Source organism: Nelusetta ayraudi, unplaced genomic scaffold (assembly GCF_046127955.1).
Source record: "Nelusetta ayraudi isolate G7.1 ecotype Tasmania unplaced genomic scaffold, CSIRO-AGI_Nayr_v1 ptg000011l, whole genome shotgun sequence".
Lineage (NCBI taxonomy): Eukaryota > Metazoa > Chordata > Actinopteri > Tetraodontiformes > Monacanthidae > Nelusetta > Nelusetta ayraudi.
The window spans coordinates 21,162,021-21,180,488 of record NW_027466061.1 but is presented as its reverse complement, the minus strand read 5'-3'; the positions used below and the strand labels follow the sequence as shown (position 1 = coordinate 21,180,488).

Genomic DNA, 18,468 nt, shown 5'->3' with positions numbered 1-18,468 from the left:
AATGCATAGGGTGTGGACAAACTTTTGACTGGTAGTGTAAATAGAAGAAAGATATTTACCACCGTCTTGCATTGAAAACACACACACACACACACACACACGCACACGCACACGCACACACACATACCACCACCACATGTACAGGTATTTATTGTCTTCATTCTTTTAAAGGTCGTGGTGTCCTGACCGTACCTTGGCTCAGGCCAGGAAGTATGTACGGAAGTCCATGGGCACGAGGTTTGCCGAGCCGGTCATCCTAAACCTTCATGCCACATGGGAGGAAAGTGACACTCGCACTCCTCTCATTTGTTTCCTGTCCATGGGCTCAGATCCCACGGATCAAATTGAGGCTCTTGCCAAGAACCTTGAACTCGGTAAGACTCCATGCTGGAAGTTTTTATTCCACGTCTTTATTTATCTTAGCCGAAAGAAAGAGCTCATGTCAAGAATACCAATTGCATCACTGTGTCCACAGACTGCAGAGCGATATCAATGGGACAAGGACAAGAGGTGCATGCAAGGAAACTGCTCCAGACATCAATGACGCAGGTGAGTGACACTTGATGGAGGAGGGATGTTTTTCTCTTCCTGGGTAGCTGATGATGTGTGGGCTGTGACTGCAGGGAGGCTGGGTCCTTCTGCAGAACTGCCATCTGGGTCTGGAGTTCATGGACGAACTGCTTGACACTGTTACAACCGCAGAAGCCCCGCATGATACCTTCAGGGTGTGGATCACCACAGAGCCACACGATCTCTTCTCCATCACACTGCTACAGGTAACACAGCAGTTACAGCGTGACGGTTTCAAACTCGCGTCCTCTTTTAATGTTTCTTTTTCTTCAATGAACCTTAAAAATGAATCTTTAAAAATTAAAACAATGGTTGTTAACGGGCACATTTTTTTTTTCTTCAGTCCTCCATCAAGTTCACAAATGACCCGCCACAGGGAGTTCGCGCAGGCTTGAAACGCACATTTGCAGGAATCTCACAAAAGCAGCTGGAGGTCAGCAACCTCCCTGTGTGGAAGCCCATGCTGTACAGTGTGGCTTTCCTCCACACGGCTGTGCAGGTACGATCCAGCATCACTCAAATCTATCCCATAGCCATTGTGATACTTGACTGTTTTTAGGTGTTTTTTTCCCTTAAATTTTAAGGGTACTTTACTTTTATTACTTCTAAAAAAAAAAAAAACTGTTTTTGTACTGCCAGTGTGAGGTGCCTTAATGTTTACTTTCTGTAGGAACGACGAAAATTTGGACCTTTAGGGTGGAACATACCGTATGAGTTCAATTCTTCGGATTTCACTGCGAGTGTGGAATTTGTTGAGAAGCACTTGGATGACTGTGGTCCCAGAAAGGTGAGCCAAACACACCCAAACACTGGTTATACATTAGACACTACTTACTTATCAAGCATTATTTCACCATTTATACTAATTACTACATTTATACATGCATGCAGTGGTATAGAATTGTTTATAAATTAAGTGCTGATGAGTTTTTTTGTAGACATAATTCTTTATTAGTTGAAGTATTTACTTATTGGTAAATCCTTAATAATGTTGACTCATTAGCTTTTACCTATTTTCCTTTGTGCTCTCTTTTTTCATATTACCACAGGGTGTGTCGTGGGTCACTGTACGCTACATGCTAGCTGAGGTGCAGTACGGTGGAAGGGTCACTGATGACTACGACAAACGCCTTCTTCAGTGTTTTGCACGCGTAAGAGTCCAATCAGTGCCAAAGTTAACTTTACTTCTTTATTTCAATGACAAAAAAAAAATCCTCACTACACTGAATATTTTTTTCCCATTTTTTTCTTTCTGCAGGTGTGGTTCAGTAAAAGGATGTTTGATGCCTCATTTTGCTTCTACAACGGCTACAGAATCCCTCTGTGCAAGACTGTGGAGGAGTACATGAGCAACATTGAGAGTCTGCCCACCGTCGATACTCCCCAAGTGTTGGGGCTCCATCCTAACGCTGATATCACGTAAGGAGACTTTCACTATCAAATATAGTGACTTTTATACACAATATTATTACGATGAACAATTCAATTTGTTCCCCTACTGACTAGCTATCAGACTAACACGTCTGCCGAGGTGCTAGACACCATCACAAATATCCAGCCCAAGGAAAGCGGAGGTGGAGGTGGGGAGACTCGAGAGTCCATTGTTTACAACATGTCAGCTGACATGCTGAGGAAACTACCCCCTAACTATGTGCCACACGAGGTCAGTTTGTGAATTATTCATTCGAGTGTATTCAAATTGCCTTATGGCGAAAAACAACAACTAAAAATTGTCTATCTCTGCATTTAGGTGAGAGCCAGACTGGTGAAGATGGGGGCTCTGAACCCAATGAACATCTTCCTTCGTCAGGAAGTGGATCGAATGCAGAGGATCATCAGCGTGGTGCGAGTGAGTTTGACAGACCTGAAGCTGGCCATCGATGGTACTATTATAATGAGTGAGGTGAGGTTCTTTTTTTTTCCCACTTTTGCACACACCCACACTTCCTATTTTGGCACTTTTACTGTTGTCACGTTTCACATGTGAATTTGTACAGTAGCAATATGATTCTTTGATTTTTCCAGATCTTGTATACAGTCAATTTAAGAAATGGTAAATATTATATACATACGTATAAATTGTAATATTGTATTTGAGACATTCCATCAATAGTGTACTGCAATATGGTCAAAAGTAAGTCAGTCACATTCATAAACATGAAACAATGAAGATCTCCTTATCGCTATAGCTAACTATGTATTGATAGTTGAACTGTTTCTAGTAAAAGTGAGGATGAAATGTGAACCGCACTGCATTTATGACATGAAACGACCAACTCTTAGAACCTCCGTGATGCCTTGGACAACATTTTTGACGCCCGCGTGCCGAGCCTGTGGAGGAAGCTCTCCTGGGAGTCCACCACGCTGGGCTTCTGGTTCACAGAGCTCCTGGAAAGAAACAAACAGTTCTACCACTGGGTGTTCCAGGGACGACCCAAAACATTCTGGATGACCGGATTCTTCAACCCACAAGGTAAACCACACTCGGTAGAGGGTGAATGTTTATCGCATTAGGATTTGCAGCTGACCACAGCGAGAACTAAGCCCACGTGGGACTTGCAGATGATTTGTTTTTTCTTGGGTAATGTTTGCAGGGTTCTTGACAGCCATGAGGCAAGAAGTAACAAGGGCAAACAAAGGCTGGGCTCTTGACACAGTCACCCTGTATAACAAGGTGCTGAAGCAGACCATGGAGGAGATCACCATGGCACCTACAGTGAGTTTAAAACCAAAAATAAATCCCAGCAGCACACCAAAGCATACATTTCTGTTTTTTTAAAAACTTAGTTGTGCATATTATTATTTGATTACGATGAGGAAACAAACCATTTGCCCTCTGTGTACAGGAGGGAGTGTATATCTATGGTCTGTATCTGGACGGAGCCGGCTGGGACAGGAAGAACGCGCGTCTCATCGAGGCCACGCCCAAAGTGCTGTTCACTCTCTTGCCCGTCGTCCACATGTACGCCATTAACTGTGCCGGCCCCATTGACCCTAAGCTGTATGTGTGCCCCATCTACAAGAAACCAAGGCGAACTGACCTCAATTACATCACGGCAGTGGTGTTGCCCACTGTCTTGTCTCCTGACCACTGGATCCTGCGAGGAGTTGCCCTCCTCTGTGATATCAAATAAGCTGCCTGTGTTTCCCTCTGTGTAAAATTGTGTAAAGAAAAAAGGTTCAATTCAAAATCCCCAGATCTGTACTCTTAAAATGTGTCAGTCTAAATGCTGCCATAACATTTTATTCAGCTTCTTTTAGGTTTGGATTTGTTTTCAGCATATACAATGTTGTTGTTGACCAATCATGGTACAAAACATTTAGATCAACTGTTTATTACTTTTATATATTATATATTCAGGGATTACGTTAATCCTTAAAAAGTAATGTACAATGTATCACATTTGAGCTGGTCAGTTAGATTTGTTTCTGCTTAACCGGGTTTGAGAATTATGACTGGCACAGGAGAAACATCATGTGACAAGATTAGTTGTTGTTTTTAACTTTTGATACCTGATTACCTTTGAAATTGGTTTATGCAGTTAAGAAAATATATAATAATCATCACTATCACCGTTGTCATTTTATGATTATTAATTATCGTAACAATGTTAGTAGTAGTATTATCATCATCACACCGCTTCAAACTGCTACGTACTGCATCCAACGTCATGAAACAACAATTATGAAGAATAGCAACATTTTTTTATTTTTTTTTACCAAAACAAAGGCAAACACGTTGAAGGGGAATCAGTGCAATAAGGTGGAGCTAATACTTGGCAGACTGGGCTTCTGACAAAACGGACAGACTGCCGGGCCAGTCCAACAGTACAGACAGACGGAGATTTAGATAAATCAGCAAGCTCATGGATCAAAGGGGCCTGACTTCCTATAAAGGAAAAAGGAAAATTATAGCAGTGTATCAGAGGCTGAAGATTGGACTGGAGTTGATGAGATGAGAGGACCAGGAGACAAAAACCCAAAGAGGCGGTGCACGGCAGCAGAACGCTCCGTCACACAGGAAGGGGTGCATGTGAGCAGAGTTGCCCCTGTTGTTTTCCATAAGACTTGTCCTGCTTTCCAATTTCTCACCAAGGGAACTGCACAGTGACGCTTTCTAGCCAGCGTCAGTACTGACATGGGCAGAAAATGTCGTGGTTCAACCCAATATGAAAACGAATGGTGGGAGTGGAACATGCAGAGCTGATATTGGAGAAACTTCATGACAAACTGACTGATAAATCTTGATTCAAGTCCATCTATTTTGCTTCCATACGCATTTGTGGCCACGTGGGTTTTTGGTTTTTTTTGCCTCCTGGCCACAGCTGCAGGTACAGAGGGATGAAATGATGTGATGGTGGCGCTCTGACTGAAGACACCATGACCGTGTGTGCGTGTGATTCATCAGCATGAATTTAAAGGTGGAATAGCCATTTGAGTGACACGTCCTTTTTCTCCAAGTGAGCACTGGGACAAAGACATGCAACTGGCGCCAGCCATCAAGCCCCCCCCCCCCGTCCGAGTGATCCCCAATTATGTCAAGAGGGGGAAACGATGTCCCTTTGAAAAGTGTTCTTAATCAAACTCAATTAATTCCGCTGCTTTCCCTTATTATTTCCATCGTGGACCACATCCCACTAGCAGGCCTGTTAACTAGAGCCCGGGCCTCAGCAAAGGTCACGCTTGGCCAAGCAAAATAACAAAGTAATGTCTGTAATTAATTGCCAGCTCTGGATGCTCCACTGCTGCATATTTTGGGTGCAGATAGATATTAAACATTCCTGGCAATGCTGTGTAACTAAACACAGACACCAAAGAATCATTTCAGCACGCTGTTTTTTATTTATTTATTTTAAATGTTCCAGCACATTGAATTACATGTGTTGCTCTCCTTCCTCCAATACCTGAGGATAAAAGGCAATTATTGCTGAGTTTTGGACTTGTTTGGTGACATGTTGTTTTAAACTGAATAATATACCAGGGGAGACTTTCCCATAGAGTTTAATCACAATGCAAAACTTTTCTTCCAGTCACCATTAATTGTCCACTGTTTTTTGTATCAAGTACAGAATGTTAGGCACCAAGAGACAAAGCCATTTTATCCTCAAGTATAAGACCATGCAGGTCACAGAAAGTTGCACAAAAAAAAAATCCAAGAATCCAAAATGGACTTCCACCCCCCAAAAATAAACCAGGAGCGGCTGAGCAACACAGACTGACTAACGAAGAGCCAACAGGAGCTCAAGCTGCTGCAACATAGCAGGCGGCGCCTTCTGACACCCCCGGTTGGGCCTGATGGAGTGGAGCTTCATCTGCCTAACGGCCTGGCAAAGGTCCACAGGCCTGGGTGAACACAACAGGCCTCCATCAGACCTGCTTGTCGCTCACAGCTTACACGCCCAGCACTAATTATCAGCGGTGAGTCTTTTCTCTCTCTCTCTCTCTCTCTCACTCTCTCTCTCTCTTTCTTTCTCTCTCTCTCTCTTTCTTTCTCTCTCTCTCTCTTTTGTGGCCTAGCAGTGCTAGTGTGTAAAAACAAACAAGAGCCACAATCACCAAGGCCTCAGCGGCAGTGCAACTGTAACTTTATTCTGTGTTTTGCACATGGAAGATAAGTCACATTCTATTAAAAAAAAAAACAGACTGACAGATTATTGAATAATATGGATTCAAAATGTACAAAAATGTTAAACACCATCACGTAGCATGTGGCCTTGAGTTCCAGTAAAAAACTTTTTTTTTTTTTTTGCTTCTTTGGCTGGTAGCGTCACTGCTTGTCCACAACTGTTGCATTAATAAAACAACCCAAATCTATAAAACTGACCTCTTCTGAGTTTTTTTTTATTTTTATTTTAATGGTTTTTTTTTTCAAGAATTAAGTGAAGTGAACGGTTCATCTTTCTCACACATGCTTGTGGTGCCCACAGTTGTTAGCGGTTCCCCAGTGGTCAGCGACACCTTTGGAAAGACAGCCTAACTCTCTGTGTGTTTTCTTGATCCTATTAGATTTGCTACCTTGTAGGAACCAAAAGAAGATCCCTACACGCACACGACAAGAACACCCACATTATAAAACACGCAGGCATTTTCACACTGACCTCAAGTCCCAGACGAACGTCACAACTGCGTCATTTCCTTCTTGTGTCGGTGGCACAGTTACATAATATATGTGTCTCTTCTGAGAGGTTAAAGGCTGCCAGCAGAGCATTAGGTTTCTCCCTTTAAGTCCAATTTAACTTAAGTGAATATATTGTCAACACTGAAATGAGATTTAATAAAACCATTAACATTAAAAAAAAAATTAAAAAAAAATTAGTAGCCGTTACCTTTGTACTAAAGAAACGCAAATGGGGGAATGAAGTTAATCAGGTCTTGAAAATGGTTTTTCTGGGACAACTGAGGGCATACTGTCTATGGCTGACAATCCGGGGTTAATCGCTTTTAAAGAAGTAATTAGGTGTTAAGAGGTATGCTTGTCTGTTTAAATTAGCCTCTGAGCCGGCTTACGCTCTGTGGCTTCTGCTAACCTCCCCCCCTCCTAAGGATTCAGTGTTCTCCAAAAAGGCCAGTTCAATTGTTGAGACACAAACGCACACATTCACCTGATCAAGCTTACATTTACGGCGTAGTGGTTTGGAAATGCTGGTTTGTGCTCACGTTCAAAGCGACTATATGTAATAGAAAGAAGGAGGAATTGAGTGAAAGAACTGAACAAATGGAAAGATGCGAGATGTGTATTGTCTTTCTATTAAAGTATGCAGGAAACAGATATTGATGCCACGTGTATCTGAAACACAGTGGTGAAGTCGTCAGCAAACGCTCTCAAAGCTCAGCATAGCAATTATTAGGTCTAATGTTAAATGTGTATACGTGCTCGCTTCAGTGATGAAGGAAAATTCATATTATCGGAAAAGTATTGGTCAATATTGCATATTTTATAAATACAAAAGATATCTTTTGGTATGTAAAAGGAAACTTTTTTTTTAATTCAAATAGAAAACATTTCACTCACATAAGACATCAAATACAAAATGTTGCTGAAACTAACACACCACTGTTTTCAGGGCATCACTGACTGTTTTTTGGACTCCACACCACAGTTCTCATCCACCTCACTGCTACCGAGTAGCCGACGGCAGCTGAAAATATTCCTAAATTCATTTTACCATACAATATCCGCATGAAGAAAGCGCTCCCAAATCTTCAGGGCTAAATCACAACAGACTGGTGACATGAAGTCCTTTGTCCTTGTTGTTGTGTATTTGTGTATACAAAGTGAATTCACTTATTTTCCAGTTCTTTCCTTATGACTCCTTTGGTGTCTTGTACTCATGGTACGAGGAAATAAAAAGTGAATAAAACAGTAACTAAAAAAAAAAGAAAAAAAAAAAAAAAAAAAAAGTGTCCACAGTGCATCATTGGATCACATGTGCTGCCATGTTTTATCCATTGACTGAATGTGCTCTTTGGCCTTCATCCTGAGTGCGGCGATGCTGGAGCTCCTGTCATCATCCATGGGGATTTTATCATTGAAGATGGGGGGGCACTGGTAAGGGGGAGGGCCGACCATGGGCTGCATACCTTGAACGATGCCCGGTGGGCTGTTGAGGAAGCTGTGGCTGGGGTAAGCCGGCTGCAGACCCTGCGGCGCTCCCATGAACCCCGGGATGGTGTGCATGGGCGTGGCGCTGGGGATGGGCGAGGTGAGCCACGGGTCCAGGGGCATGGGGTTGGCTACCTGCCCGACGCTGGGGGGCATCTGCGGCCGGTTGAAGGACAACATGGCAGAGTCGGGGAGCTTCATGGTGCTGGTGTCCATCTTTTCTTGGCGTCGCCACTTGGCCCGGCGGTTCTGGAACCACACCTGGACATCGAGGAGCAGAGGATGAGGGGTACTGATGCGGCGATGCTGACGGGTAATGCATGAGTTAGCAATGTTTTATGATTGCGCCATATCGTGTCTTTCAACCATAAATCAGATTTTTTTTTCTTGGCATTGTTGGCGTCCATCTGTATTTGAACCGATTATTCTGAGCAACCTTTTAGATTGTTTGGAATTAGACTTTTTTTAGTGCTTGCTTATACAAAAATGGTCACATTGAGCTCACAACATATTATTAGACTGTGCATGTCGTGGATAAATGTGATATGAGCAATATTCCATGAATGCTCATGGGACTGCGTGTGAACACACTTCTGTGTGCATGCACATTTGTAAGGAAGAGACATGTCTAATGTTTTCTTAATGTAGGCATATGACATATCATTCATCTTTTTTCACCTTAAAGTGTTGAAAACTACACTACCAGTGGCACAATGTGGATATGTCAGCTTCACCTGAACTCGGACTTCAGGCAAGTTGACTTTCATCGCCAACTCTTCACGGCTGTAGACATCTGGGTAGTGGGACTTTTCAAAAGCCCGCTCCAGCTCATGAAGCTGATATGTGGTGAAGGTGGTCCGGTTTCTCCTGTGTTTCTTTTTACTGTGGTCTTCATCTTTGGCGGCCTCTGGAGACCCCTCAGCAGGGTCCAGGTCCCCCTGCAAGCTGCTCATGTCTTCGTTGCATTTGTCAACAGAGAAAATGTCACTTTCTGGCATGAACAAACACAAAAAAAAAAGAATTGTAAAACATGCAAGAAAGTGAACATTTCATGTATTATCATCTCATCAAACATCATACAGGCGAATGGTAAGTCAAACATTAGCTGATTAAAAGCAAAATTAAAAACAATTGCAATTTCAAATTGGCCAACAAGCACATCATCTTCTCCTCTTCATAGTGGCTACATCTCCCACACTTTGCATGTTCTTGTGGCTCTGGTTCCCCCAAACAGCTGCTACTAGAATGGCTGCCAGGGGTTTACGGAAGTAAACTTCCCTTGCTGTAATCCCACTGTAGCAGATGCTACTTCTTAAATCTGCGAGTCCCTGCCTCCCCTAATAACAAGGGACTTTACTCGGCTCCTGTGCAAGCCAAGTAAACAGTCAGAGTGCCGATTAAATGGATGTACAATTGAGCAAGTGAGCCATGTGTAAGATGCACTAAAGCTTGTTAATTGTACCAAATAGTTTTTAGGTAACTGGTTATGACTATGAAAGCATGATGGCTTTAAACAGACAAAGCTTTGTCTTTGAACAAACAGTTCGACAATTGAGTCGTATGAGAGTTGTTTTTTGTTTGCATGTTTGTTTGTGTTCTTTCTTGCATTGTGCTCTATCTTAATTGAGCCAGGGGAGATGATAAGTGTGGCAATTATTTATAGATACAAATACAAAGGAGTCACTCTGATGTCAAATTGTAATATCATTCTGAGAGGGAGATCTTGGTCATGTTGCGTGGTGCAGAATATAACATACTAAAGAGGACCAATTAAAAAAACACAGCAAAAGAATAAAGAATTGCTTGTCTTTGCAAGTCAACCCTGTTACATTTACTGCACCATATACTGACGACCTAAGACTGACTACACATCACTTGTCATTTCAGACAGTCTGACACTGAAAGCTTGCATCCTGGCTTTTACTTTCACAAAGTTGTATTCATGACAGAAAGACAGTTATTCATTCATTTCTAGACTATTTCTAGACTAGGAGCATGTAGTACCTACACAGCATTCTCAAAGTCAAGTTACACATAGATCAACATCGAAGGGCTGCTTAAAAAAAAGTGACTTTCGTTAGCAAACTGTGTGAGACATTAACATTTTCAAGCAGGCCATCTAACGTACTGTAGTTCTACTGTACACTTGTCACAATAACAAGGCTCACCGGAGTAAGAAGATTTTTGGGAACTGTCACCCAGTTCTTGAATGTGCACATACGGGTCAGAGGCGACCAGCTTTTCAGGTTGCAACGGGTTTTCTACGCTTTTTGTTTTCGGGCCGTCGTCGTTTCCCACCGAATGGAGCAAAGGTTCCTGGTCTTTTGCAAATCCCAGTATGACATCGATACTGTGCACGCGGCCTCCAGCGCTTGAGCCAGCAGCTTTGGCCATGTCATAGCCGTCAAGGCAACCATCGTCCACTATCCCCATATTATCCATTGACAAATGCATCCGAGCCTTTGTAGACACTTCTTCTTTGCGCAGGGAATCAAAGTGCTACCGGTAAGACGAGGCAGAGCACCTGTTGCACAGAGCTGCAGCGATGCTTCACATGCAATGGGCAGCAGATTTACTGTATGTCACACCTAAAGGCCATATCCTTAAAGAATGGCTTCAGTGAGGCTGGCTAGTGTTGACCCAAAGCAGAAAAATCACATCTTTGTCTGGAGAGTAAAAAAAAAACACACACACACACAATTGATACATTAAGATCAGGTTCTTGTACCTAAAAGGAAATATTTGATTATTTTATAACTGTATGAATTCAAAAATGCCATTAACAGTTGTATTGGTAGATTCAAGCAAAGTTAGCTGAACTATTTGGTTTTTGGGGTCAGTGAGTGAACATATGCGTAGAAAAAGTTATTTCAGTCAGACCGTTAACTTGTTCCTAAAAATTCTATATTAAAAAAAAAACAACCAAACACTAAATAATGTTCCCTGAGTACATCACCAGGATGATTTCAGAATTTATAACAAACTGAGCTTAAGAAATACCAACACAGAACTCTTACCCTAAAAGCAATTCCTCCCTCAAAAAGAGCACATGGTGCCTCTGTAGTCCATCGAAACTGGAGTGCCACTAGACAATATTTGCTGGAGGCACTTGTTGCTCGCGGATAAGTCCTTCCAATCCTCTGACACACAAGTGAGCAGGGGAGCTGTCGGAGCTCTGCACGACGACGCATGTAATATCTTCGTCCCTCCTCTGCCGCGGTGCGTAGCAATGCTTTTTTGCGGCAGAGTGGGAGTACAAGCACAGGGTTTAAGAGGTTTGATAATTGGAATACTTCCCCTTTAAGAATGACTGACAGTTGTTTTCTGGTCAAGTAATTGCTCCAAATGTGTCCTGCATTCAGACCACAGAGGGAGGCCATTGCTAATGAAGCCTGGACAAAACTTTCTTTCAAAAAATCCATTGTCTGAGAGATAATGGCTCGGCTCGTACCGAGGGTTTTCGTTAATCCCTTCATTATAGTCAAAGTAAAGGGGGGAAAGATACTGAGATGGATTCTTATGCTGAATGGCTGCACACTGTAAAAACAAAACAAAAAACATATTTGACAATTAGATTCAAAGGCAGTGCCAATGAGATGACCTTGATGAAAAATTCAGAAGGCAAAAAAAACGACAAAAAAAAACTCATACGTGTTAACAATAATTTGCACATGTATACTGAACCTTTTTGGGATGGAAAAGAGAATTAGTTTGAGAACGCCTCTCAAATGGGATTGCTTAATATTAATAAGTGTATCATGTCTCTAAAAGAACTCAAGCTGACATTGGTATAACGTGTGCATTTTGCCAAACATTTGTAAATTGGTACCAATGTGAAAGTTGACATTAGAATTCAGGGCCAGGTTTCGGGAGCATTTTCTCCTGTGGCCTGTAAGAGTGCCAGCTGGCAGACTCAAGGTTGTGGCTTCTGCAGTAGGTGTCGCACAGATCAGTTCTGACCTTAAGGATTCGTCATTGCTCTGTTTCTTTTCTCCTTTCCATGCACCACATTTTCTTTTGCAAGGAAATGCAACCACAGTGTTTTTTGCATGAAGTGAGATAATAGGATGCGGCCTGTGTGAAACCCTCACTCTGTCTGTATAAAATATAAAAATGCACAATAACCCAGTGCAGAAATCTCGGTATCGTTGGAAATGAAAAACTCAACCTTAACCAGCAAATAACCGCAGTTGTGCAATTAGGCTTCCGACAGCTGTGTAACCTGTAAAGAATTCCAATTAGTTCTTATCTGGAAAAAATTGTTTGTGTTAATAAAAAATAAAAAAAAGTTTTTTATGCCAACTTATTTCAAGTATTTTATCTTCTACCTTTTTCACTGGCTCTCAAGTTTTCATGCTTTCTAAATAAGTTAAACCTATTAAGCTGTGCAGGTATGAAGCTTTGTCTTAGTAGAAGAAAATCTGTCAGGCATTACAAAGACATTCAGAGCCATTTTTCAGAGGAAATGTTTAAATAAATGGTTGCTGGAGGTGCTCCCAGCTGTCTTCACGTGAATGCAGCTTACATCCTGTAGAAGTTGCTGCTGGTTTATGAAAGGGCCACATCGAAAGCCAAACAATGACACTCACCCTCACGCAACCAGTAGTAGTCACAATAGTAGTATAAATTCTTTAATACATTTGGGCTCAATATTTACATTTTAAGAAGCCTTTCAGTTTTGGTCATTTTGTCAGTAGTGTTTTGGTTTTGACCTGCTGAAATTACAAAAAAAAAAAAAAAATGATACACCTGATTTTGAAACAATGCCATGTGACATTGTCATGGACACCATGCAGCAAGTAGATCCAATTCTTGGAGTGGTCAGATCACTGCACAGAACCTTAACACCTGTCTGCGACGTGCCTAAGCAGCTGAGGAATCTTAACTGCTAACCAGTTTAAAGACATATGGTCGGTCCTGGTTGTGTGTAAATGCTTTCAATCAGCAGAACGGCTGCAAGTTAAAAGGCTTTGGCTCAGGAACTTTTCTTAGATGTCGGGGTTGTTCTTCCAAGAAAGTGGAGAGCAACAAGCCCATTACCTTTGAGTGTGTGGCTTTTCCAAGGCTCCAAGTTCATTAAAATAAAGAACTTGTCTTTGTGCTGGAGATTTGTCACAAAGTAGTTTGTGGCCATATGGCGGCTGTGAAGAAAGTTAAGCCAGCACGGGATCCAAAATGATTGGTTCTACTGAGTCAATTCGGGGCATGTGTGTGTGCCCTCCAGATCTTTGATAAATGTAAGTTATATCATTTCAGTCAGTTCAGTATTTTTTCCCAAATTGCACAAAATATTTCAGTGCATTGTTTTTTAGCATTTGCAAAAGACAACCATAAATATATATATGTATGTATATAGATTTTTTTTTTTTTAATTAACAGACTGTTGAAATTAACCATTTATGTCATCACAATTTCATTAATGTCAGCCGTGAGACAATGATGGCAACAACCCTTTTAAATATTTGTCACGATCTTTAAAGCTTGACCCACTTAAGGGGCCAACATTTGTATGATACTTCCAAGAACTTCCTAAGACCATTCACAACATAGGCAATTGATAATCATTTTATCACATTAATATATTAAAGCTGTCCCTCTTTGCTTGTTTCCCCATTATCCTAATTGACCACAAATTGGTTAAGAGGGTGCAGCATCGCTATCAAGCGCCTTAGTTTTATCAGATGACAATTTAAGCCTCTGAGATCCTATTAGGAAGAAATCGGCTAATGTTCAAAGGCGCTGTGTCAGCTTACAGGGGGAAAGGGGGATGGTTAGCGGCAGGGGGTTGCAGGGAGATGATTGAAAGGGAGGGTAAAATCTCGAGACACTGGTAACACGTAATGATTTGTGATGGTTTTTTGTGATTCATTTTGTGACAGGGAGTTTTTTCAAAATGTTATCTACATGAAATAAATCAACAAGTGAAATAACTCCCTGGATTTGGAAATGAAGCTCAGCTAAATCCTGCAGTGCAACAAAGCGCTATGTCGCGTGTGGCATTTAGGGAAACACTTCAGTTACATGTATTTGTATGCATTGTTGACTGACAGGAGGGTGCAGCAACCGGTGGAAGTGAAGTGCCCCTTACATTTATTTAGACAAGGGAATGGAGATTATAATTTCTGAAGCAAAGGCATACTGGATAATAACGTAATAATAATATTGTTATAATAATAACGATAATAATAAGTGAAATTGTCCTTTTTCCTTAGGTTCAGGCATTAGTTTTACATACCCTACTGGCGTACTTCCTAACAACCACAAGTAATATTTCAATTTCTCAAAGTTAAAGTTAACCTCAAATATCGGAATTTTTTACCACAACACCATTATTGAATGATGCAACGCCATATTTTGTGTCAGTTATTATGGTATTGTAAGAGTGATACTATTGGTCTTGGATTAGTGAAACTATGAAACTATGTGTGTTTGGATTGAGTTACTTAGCCTGTTAATTGGTCAGGCTGGCACGAAGAACAACTGGGGTTAATGCTTTTTCACCTTACAGGTGAACTTTTTAACCTGATAACAAGTCTGATAAGCACATGTAATTAGAGAGCACCACCACACACACACACAAAACATCTAATAATACTAATAATATTACAATTAATAATAGCCGCTACTAAATAGTAATAATAATACATGTACTGACAAGGCTTATTTGTAATCAAGTGATGCGTTCAATAGCTTTTTGTTGCTGTTCAGGCAACTTATTAAATACATTTTCCATGGCAGATATTGTGAGTGATATAACCAGGCCAATAGGGTGGACCACAGGAGAAGATTTCCTGTTGGAATGTGTGCCATGGCTCACTGTCCAAGGGGCCTAAGCCCAAACAAAATGTTCCCAGCATAAGGACAGTGTATTAAAAGGTTAAAGGATAGAAACTGAGGCAGGTGGCTTTGGGTAAAGCTTTCTTTAAAGATGGATCAAAGTCAGCAGAGGCACCACTAAGACATTGCAGCAATGCTAGTGACAAGGGAAAACAGTTCACAGCAGGAAGGTTGTCGGAGCCTCTTGAAAAGATGGAAAAGAAGAAATCTTTGTGAGAGTCATTAAAACCAGAGACTAACAAACCATCACCAGCCCTGTCTGTCAGTTAAAGTTACTGTAAAGCTCCCTTTATTGTGTCTGTCAGTTTTAACTGCAGCTTACGGCATCTTCAAATTGCTTTCTTTGAAGAAAGAGGAATTAAACAAACATTTAGTACAATGAACTTGAGGCTGGTTTATCCACCAAGGACAAATCTCTGAACTGGGTGAAGGGTGTATTGCCAGATTGGGCCAGGGTAAGGTTTCATTTGTACACTTATTTTGACACTTATCCCACTGATGGTTTAGTTTATCAAATATGTATCACCAAATATAGGGCTGCTGGCAATTTGTATTTACGTTTGTTCATCTTGACAGAGTAGTTACGAAGGATTTTGGTTTTAGATGCATTTAAGTTGAAGATGAATTTAAGCAGTTAGGGTTGCCCTGCTTTTGCTATATTTCTTAGCAGCACATGGTGGTCCTCCCTCTTTATTTTTGCCTCACCCTATTGTTTATTAATATTTAAATAAATAAACTTCACTTTATTCACACTTTCTTGTATAGTGGTGCTGCAACACTGTTGTTTCTGCTTCCACTGTGAATAAAATATCCAACAAGCACTCATATAGGCAAAGTGCAATATAGATGAGCCTATGTAACAGGGTTAGACCTGATCATTGTCTGTTCATTACCTTCGATTAGCATTCATTAAATGTATCTCTGCTTACTGACTGATAGGACCGACGCCACTTACGAGTTGCATGTGTTGATGCTGGGAGGCGCAGGAGTTTCTAATGAGGCATTGGGTGTGTAATGGGTGAAGAAGTCGTTTGGAGGATCAGGTTTAATAGGGGAAGCATAGACGTCTTAAAAAACATTTACGTTAATAGAATCAGTTGACTCTGAGCTAATAGAGCAACGGATTTGGTTAATGAAAATCTCGGCAGTACGATGTCTCCAGTCTAAAGCCAAAAACCCTGTTAGTTTTGTCACCATATTCATAACAAGATTGTCTGCTCCTGTGCAGGGTTAGGATTAAAGCGTCCCTGCAAATGTCTGCCTGTGACGGGGTCAAAGTTGATCTGGCGTTCAAACAAAAGGAGGAGATTTACACACGATAATGAACCACCTCCTGCAAATACAGTGAAATTTTGCTTTACTTTCTGTCGTCGAGGATTAACTTTGAAACCCACTTTAGAATGGTGACGTCATCCGTTCACAAAGTCCATCTTCACACTGGCGGCAGATTTGATCTGTGTCTATTTAGAGGTGGTCTGCTGAGGTCCTGACCCACTATTAATGCGATTAGCCGCGCCAAGAGCTGCAGATTGGCACTGATCCGCAGCCACTTGATGTCTTGTCCTGGACTGCACCACCTTATCTTTTCCCCGACACTTCCTCATCTGAGCACGATTATCTCCTTTGCAATGACACAGATACAGTGTTAAGTGCATCATCAAATGGTACACGCTCTAATAATCAACTTTCGTCGTAGGAACCATTTTTAGCCAGCAGAAAGAGAATTTATGATTTATGAAGCTGACAAAGCTATCAGCACTATGTCAACTGCACATGTTTACTGGGCAAATGTTTTTTGGGAGAAGCAGCAGCCTTTAATTGAATAAAATTATCTTGTTAAAAGCCCTTAATGCGAGACAACTGTCATGTCACATACAGACTGCCTCACTTTCAGTTGGGCTATAAGACCTTAACTTCGTTACGATCAGGGAGATAGTAAGGTGATTAAATAATTATTGTTTTAAAGCACTCTCATTAGGAGACAGTGATGGGAATTCCGGCTCTTTTCAGAGAACCGGTTCCTCTGGCTCGGCTCACCAGGTGGCTCCTTAGGTTTTCTGTTGCTTCTTTTATTTTATGACCAAATGATGTGCTAAATTTAAAATTAATGTTCATGATGTCAAAAATATGAAATGTGTATTATTTATACACTCATCATGGAACACAGTACTGTAAAAAATAAATATAATATACCAAAACAAACACCCACCCTAATACAACTATGAACGAGTGAACGAACATCAAAATAAAAACAAAAACAAAATGCAAAACAAACAAAAAGCAGCTTTCAGCTGTAGTATCTGGACCTATGTATATGACATCATTTGAACTTATGTATATGGCCTGATGGGAACTCAGCAGTGAACCCGCTGCACACCTTCCCTAAGGGCGTCAGTTTCCATATATGGTCTTATTGTTGCCAACGGCCATCAAATTAAAACCAGATGGCCATTGGAGGATGCAATTATGGAATGCATACATTCTCCCCCACTCCTAGCATCTTCCTCCCTGGTTGCTGGGGGGTATAAGAGGTGATGTGAACAAAGGATCATCGGAGTTGCTCACATCCGGCCCAGAGACATCCCCAGGCTTCCATGGTGCCTGTCTGACTTCTGACTTCTTTGCAAATAAACCAGTTTTTATACAACTAAGTCTGTGTCAGTGAAGACTCCTTCAACATCTACATCACGCGAAGCCACCAGAAGAATTCACCACACAGCTAAAAAAAAAATCAGTTTAGCCAAGATTGGCATTCAAAAAATCTAAATGCCAATCTTGTGTGTCTCTGTGTGTGTGTGTTATATGGTATTCATTATTCCGTTCATCCCGCTTCTGACATAAAATTTATTTTTACATTTCTCTATCACACAAAATCTCCGCTAAAACACCTTCTAAATCGTTGCCAACTCCGCGACTGGATATGGATCAACTCGTCTGCTGGTTTACTTCCTGGATGTCCAGCATAACGTTTATTATCTGCGTCTTTCTCCATCTCTCCTTTACTTTCCTTTACTCTCTGCCTCTCAGGGGTGAAGTGCTCAGCACAGGTAGACAGTGCCATACATGATTGATCTTGTGTGGCTTTCGCAAAAAACAACAACAACATCAACAACAACAAAAAACAACAATCAGCTGCCGCCAAAAAAAAGATGGCTCCCAGCCAGTCAGGAGCCGGCTCTCTTCCTTCACTTCAAAGAGCCGGCTCTTTGAACCGGTTCGTTTGCGAACAACCCATCCCTATTAGGAGACATGTTTAATGGCAGCGTCTAGAGACCAAGTCCTGACAAGTTATTCCATGCAGGGACCTAATCTGCTTTTCTGGCTGACTTGAAGTCGCAGGAAATAAACCTTCACCTAAAGCTACCCTATAAGCCACAGACTCGTCTATTGATGGTACTCCTGGATCACACAAAACGCGACCGGGTTCAAGAGTCCCCAGTCTCTTCATTTCTAATTCG

The 18,468-nt window shown here is 41.4% G+C and overlaps 2 protein-coding genes across 2 annotated transcripts in view; one reads left to right on the top strand and one right to left on the bottom strand.

Annotated features, from left to right (window-relative positions):
- The window catches only part of LOC142885445 (dynein axonemal heavy chain 8-like), a 32,173-nt gene extending 27,908 nt beyond the window's left edge, over positions 1-4,265 (top strand). Inside the window, exons 81-92 of the mRNA XM_076021881.1 lie at positions 172-374; positions 476-549; positions 624-776; positions 914-1,069; positions 1,241-1,357; positions 1,620-1,721; positions 1,829-1,989; positions 2,077-2,233; positions 2,321-2,473; positions 2,854-3,043; positions 3,165-3,286; positions 3,417-4,265. Coding sequence (XP_075877996.1) covers positions 172-374; positions 476-549; positions 624-776; positions 914-1,069; positions 1,241-1,357; positions 1,620-1,721; positions 1,829-1,989; positions 2,077-2,233; positions 2,321-2,473; positions 2,854-3,043; positions 3,165-3,286; positions 3,417-3,704 — 1,876 coding nt within the window. The 3' untranslated portion in view covers positions 3,705-4,265. The remainder of the gene's footprint in view (positions 1-171; positions 375-475; positions 550-623; positions 777-913; positions 1,070-1,240; positions 1,358-1,619; positions 1,722-1,828; positions 1,990-2,076; positions 2,234-2,320; positions 2,474-2,853; positions 3,044-3,164; positions 3,287-3,416) is intronic.
- A 2,560-nt stretch (positions 4,266-6,825) lies between these two features.
- Positions 6,826-11,393, bottom strand: LOC142884238 (retinal homeobox protein Rx2-like). The gene is made up of 4 exons (XM_076019752.1): positions 11,191-11,393; positions 10,342-10,839; positions 8,908-9,164; positions 6,826-8,434 (listed from the first exon to the last, which is right to left on the bottom strand). The coding sequence occupies exons 2-4, from the start codon at positions 10,625-10,627 to the stop codon at positions 7,994-7,996; spliced, it is 984 nt and encodes a 327-aa protein (XP_075875867.1). The 5' UTR covers positions 10,628-10,839; positions 11,191-11,393; the 3' UTR covers positions 6,826-7,993.
- Between the last annotated feature and the right edge of the window lie 7,075 nt (positions 11,394-18,468).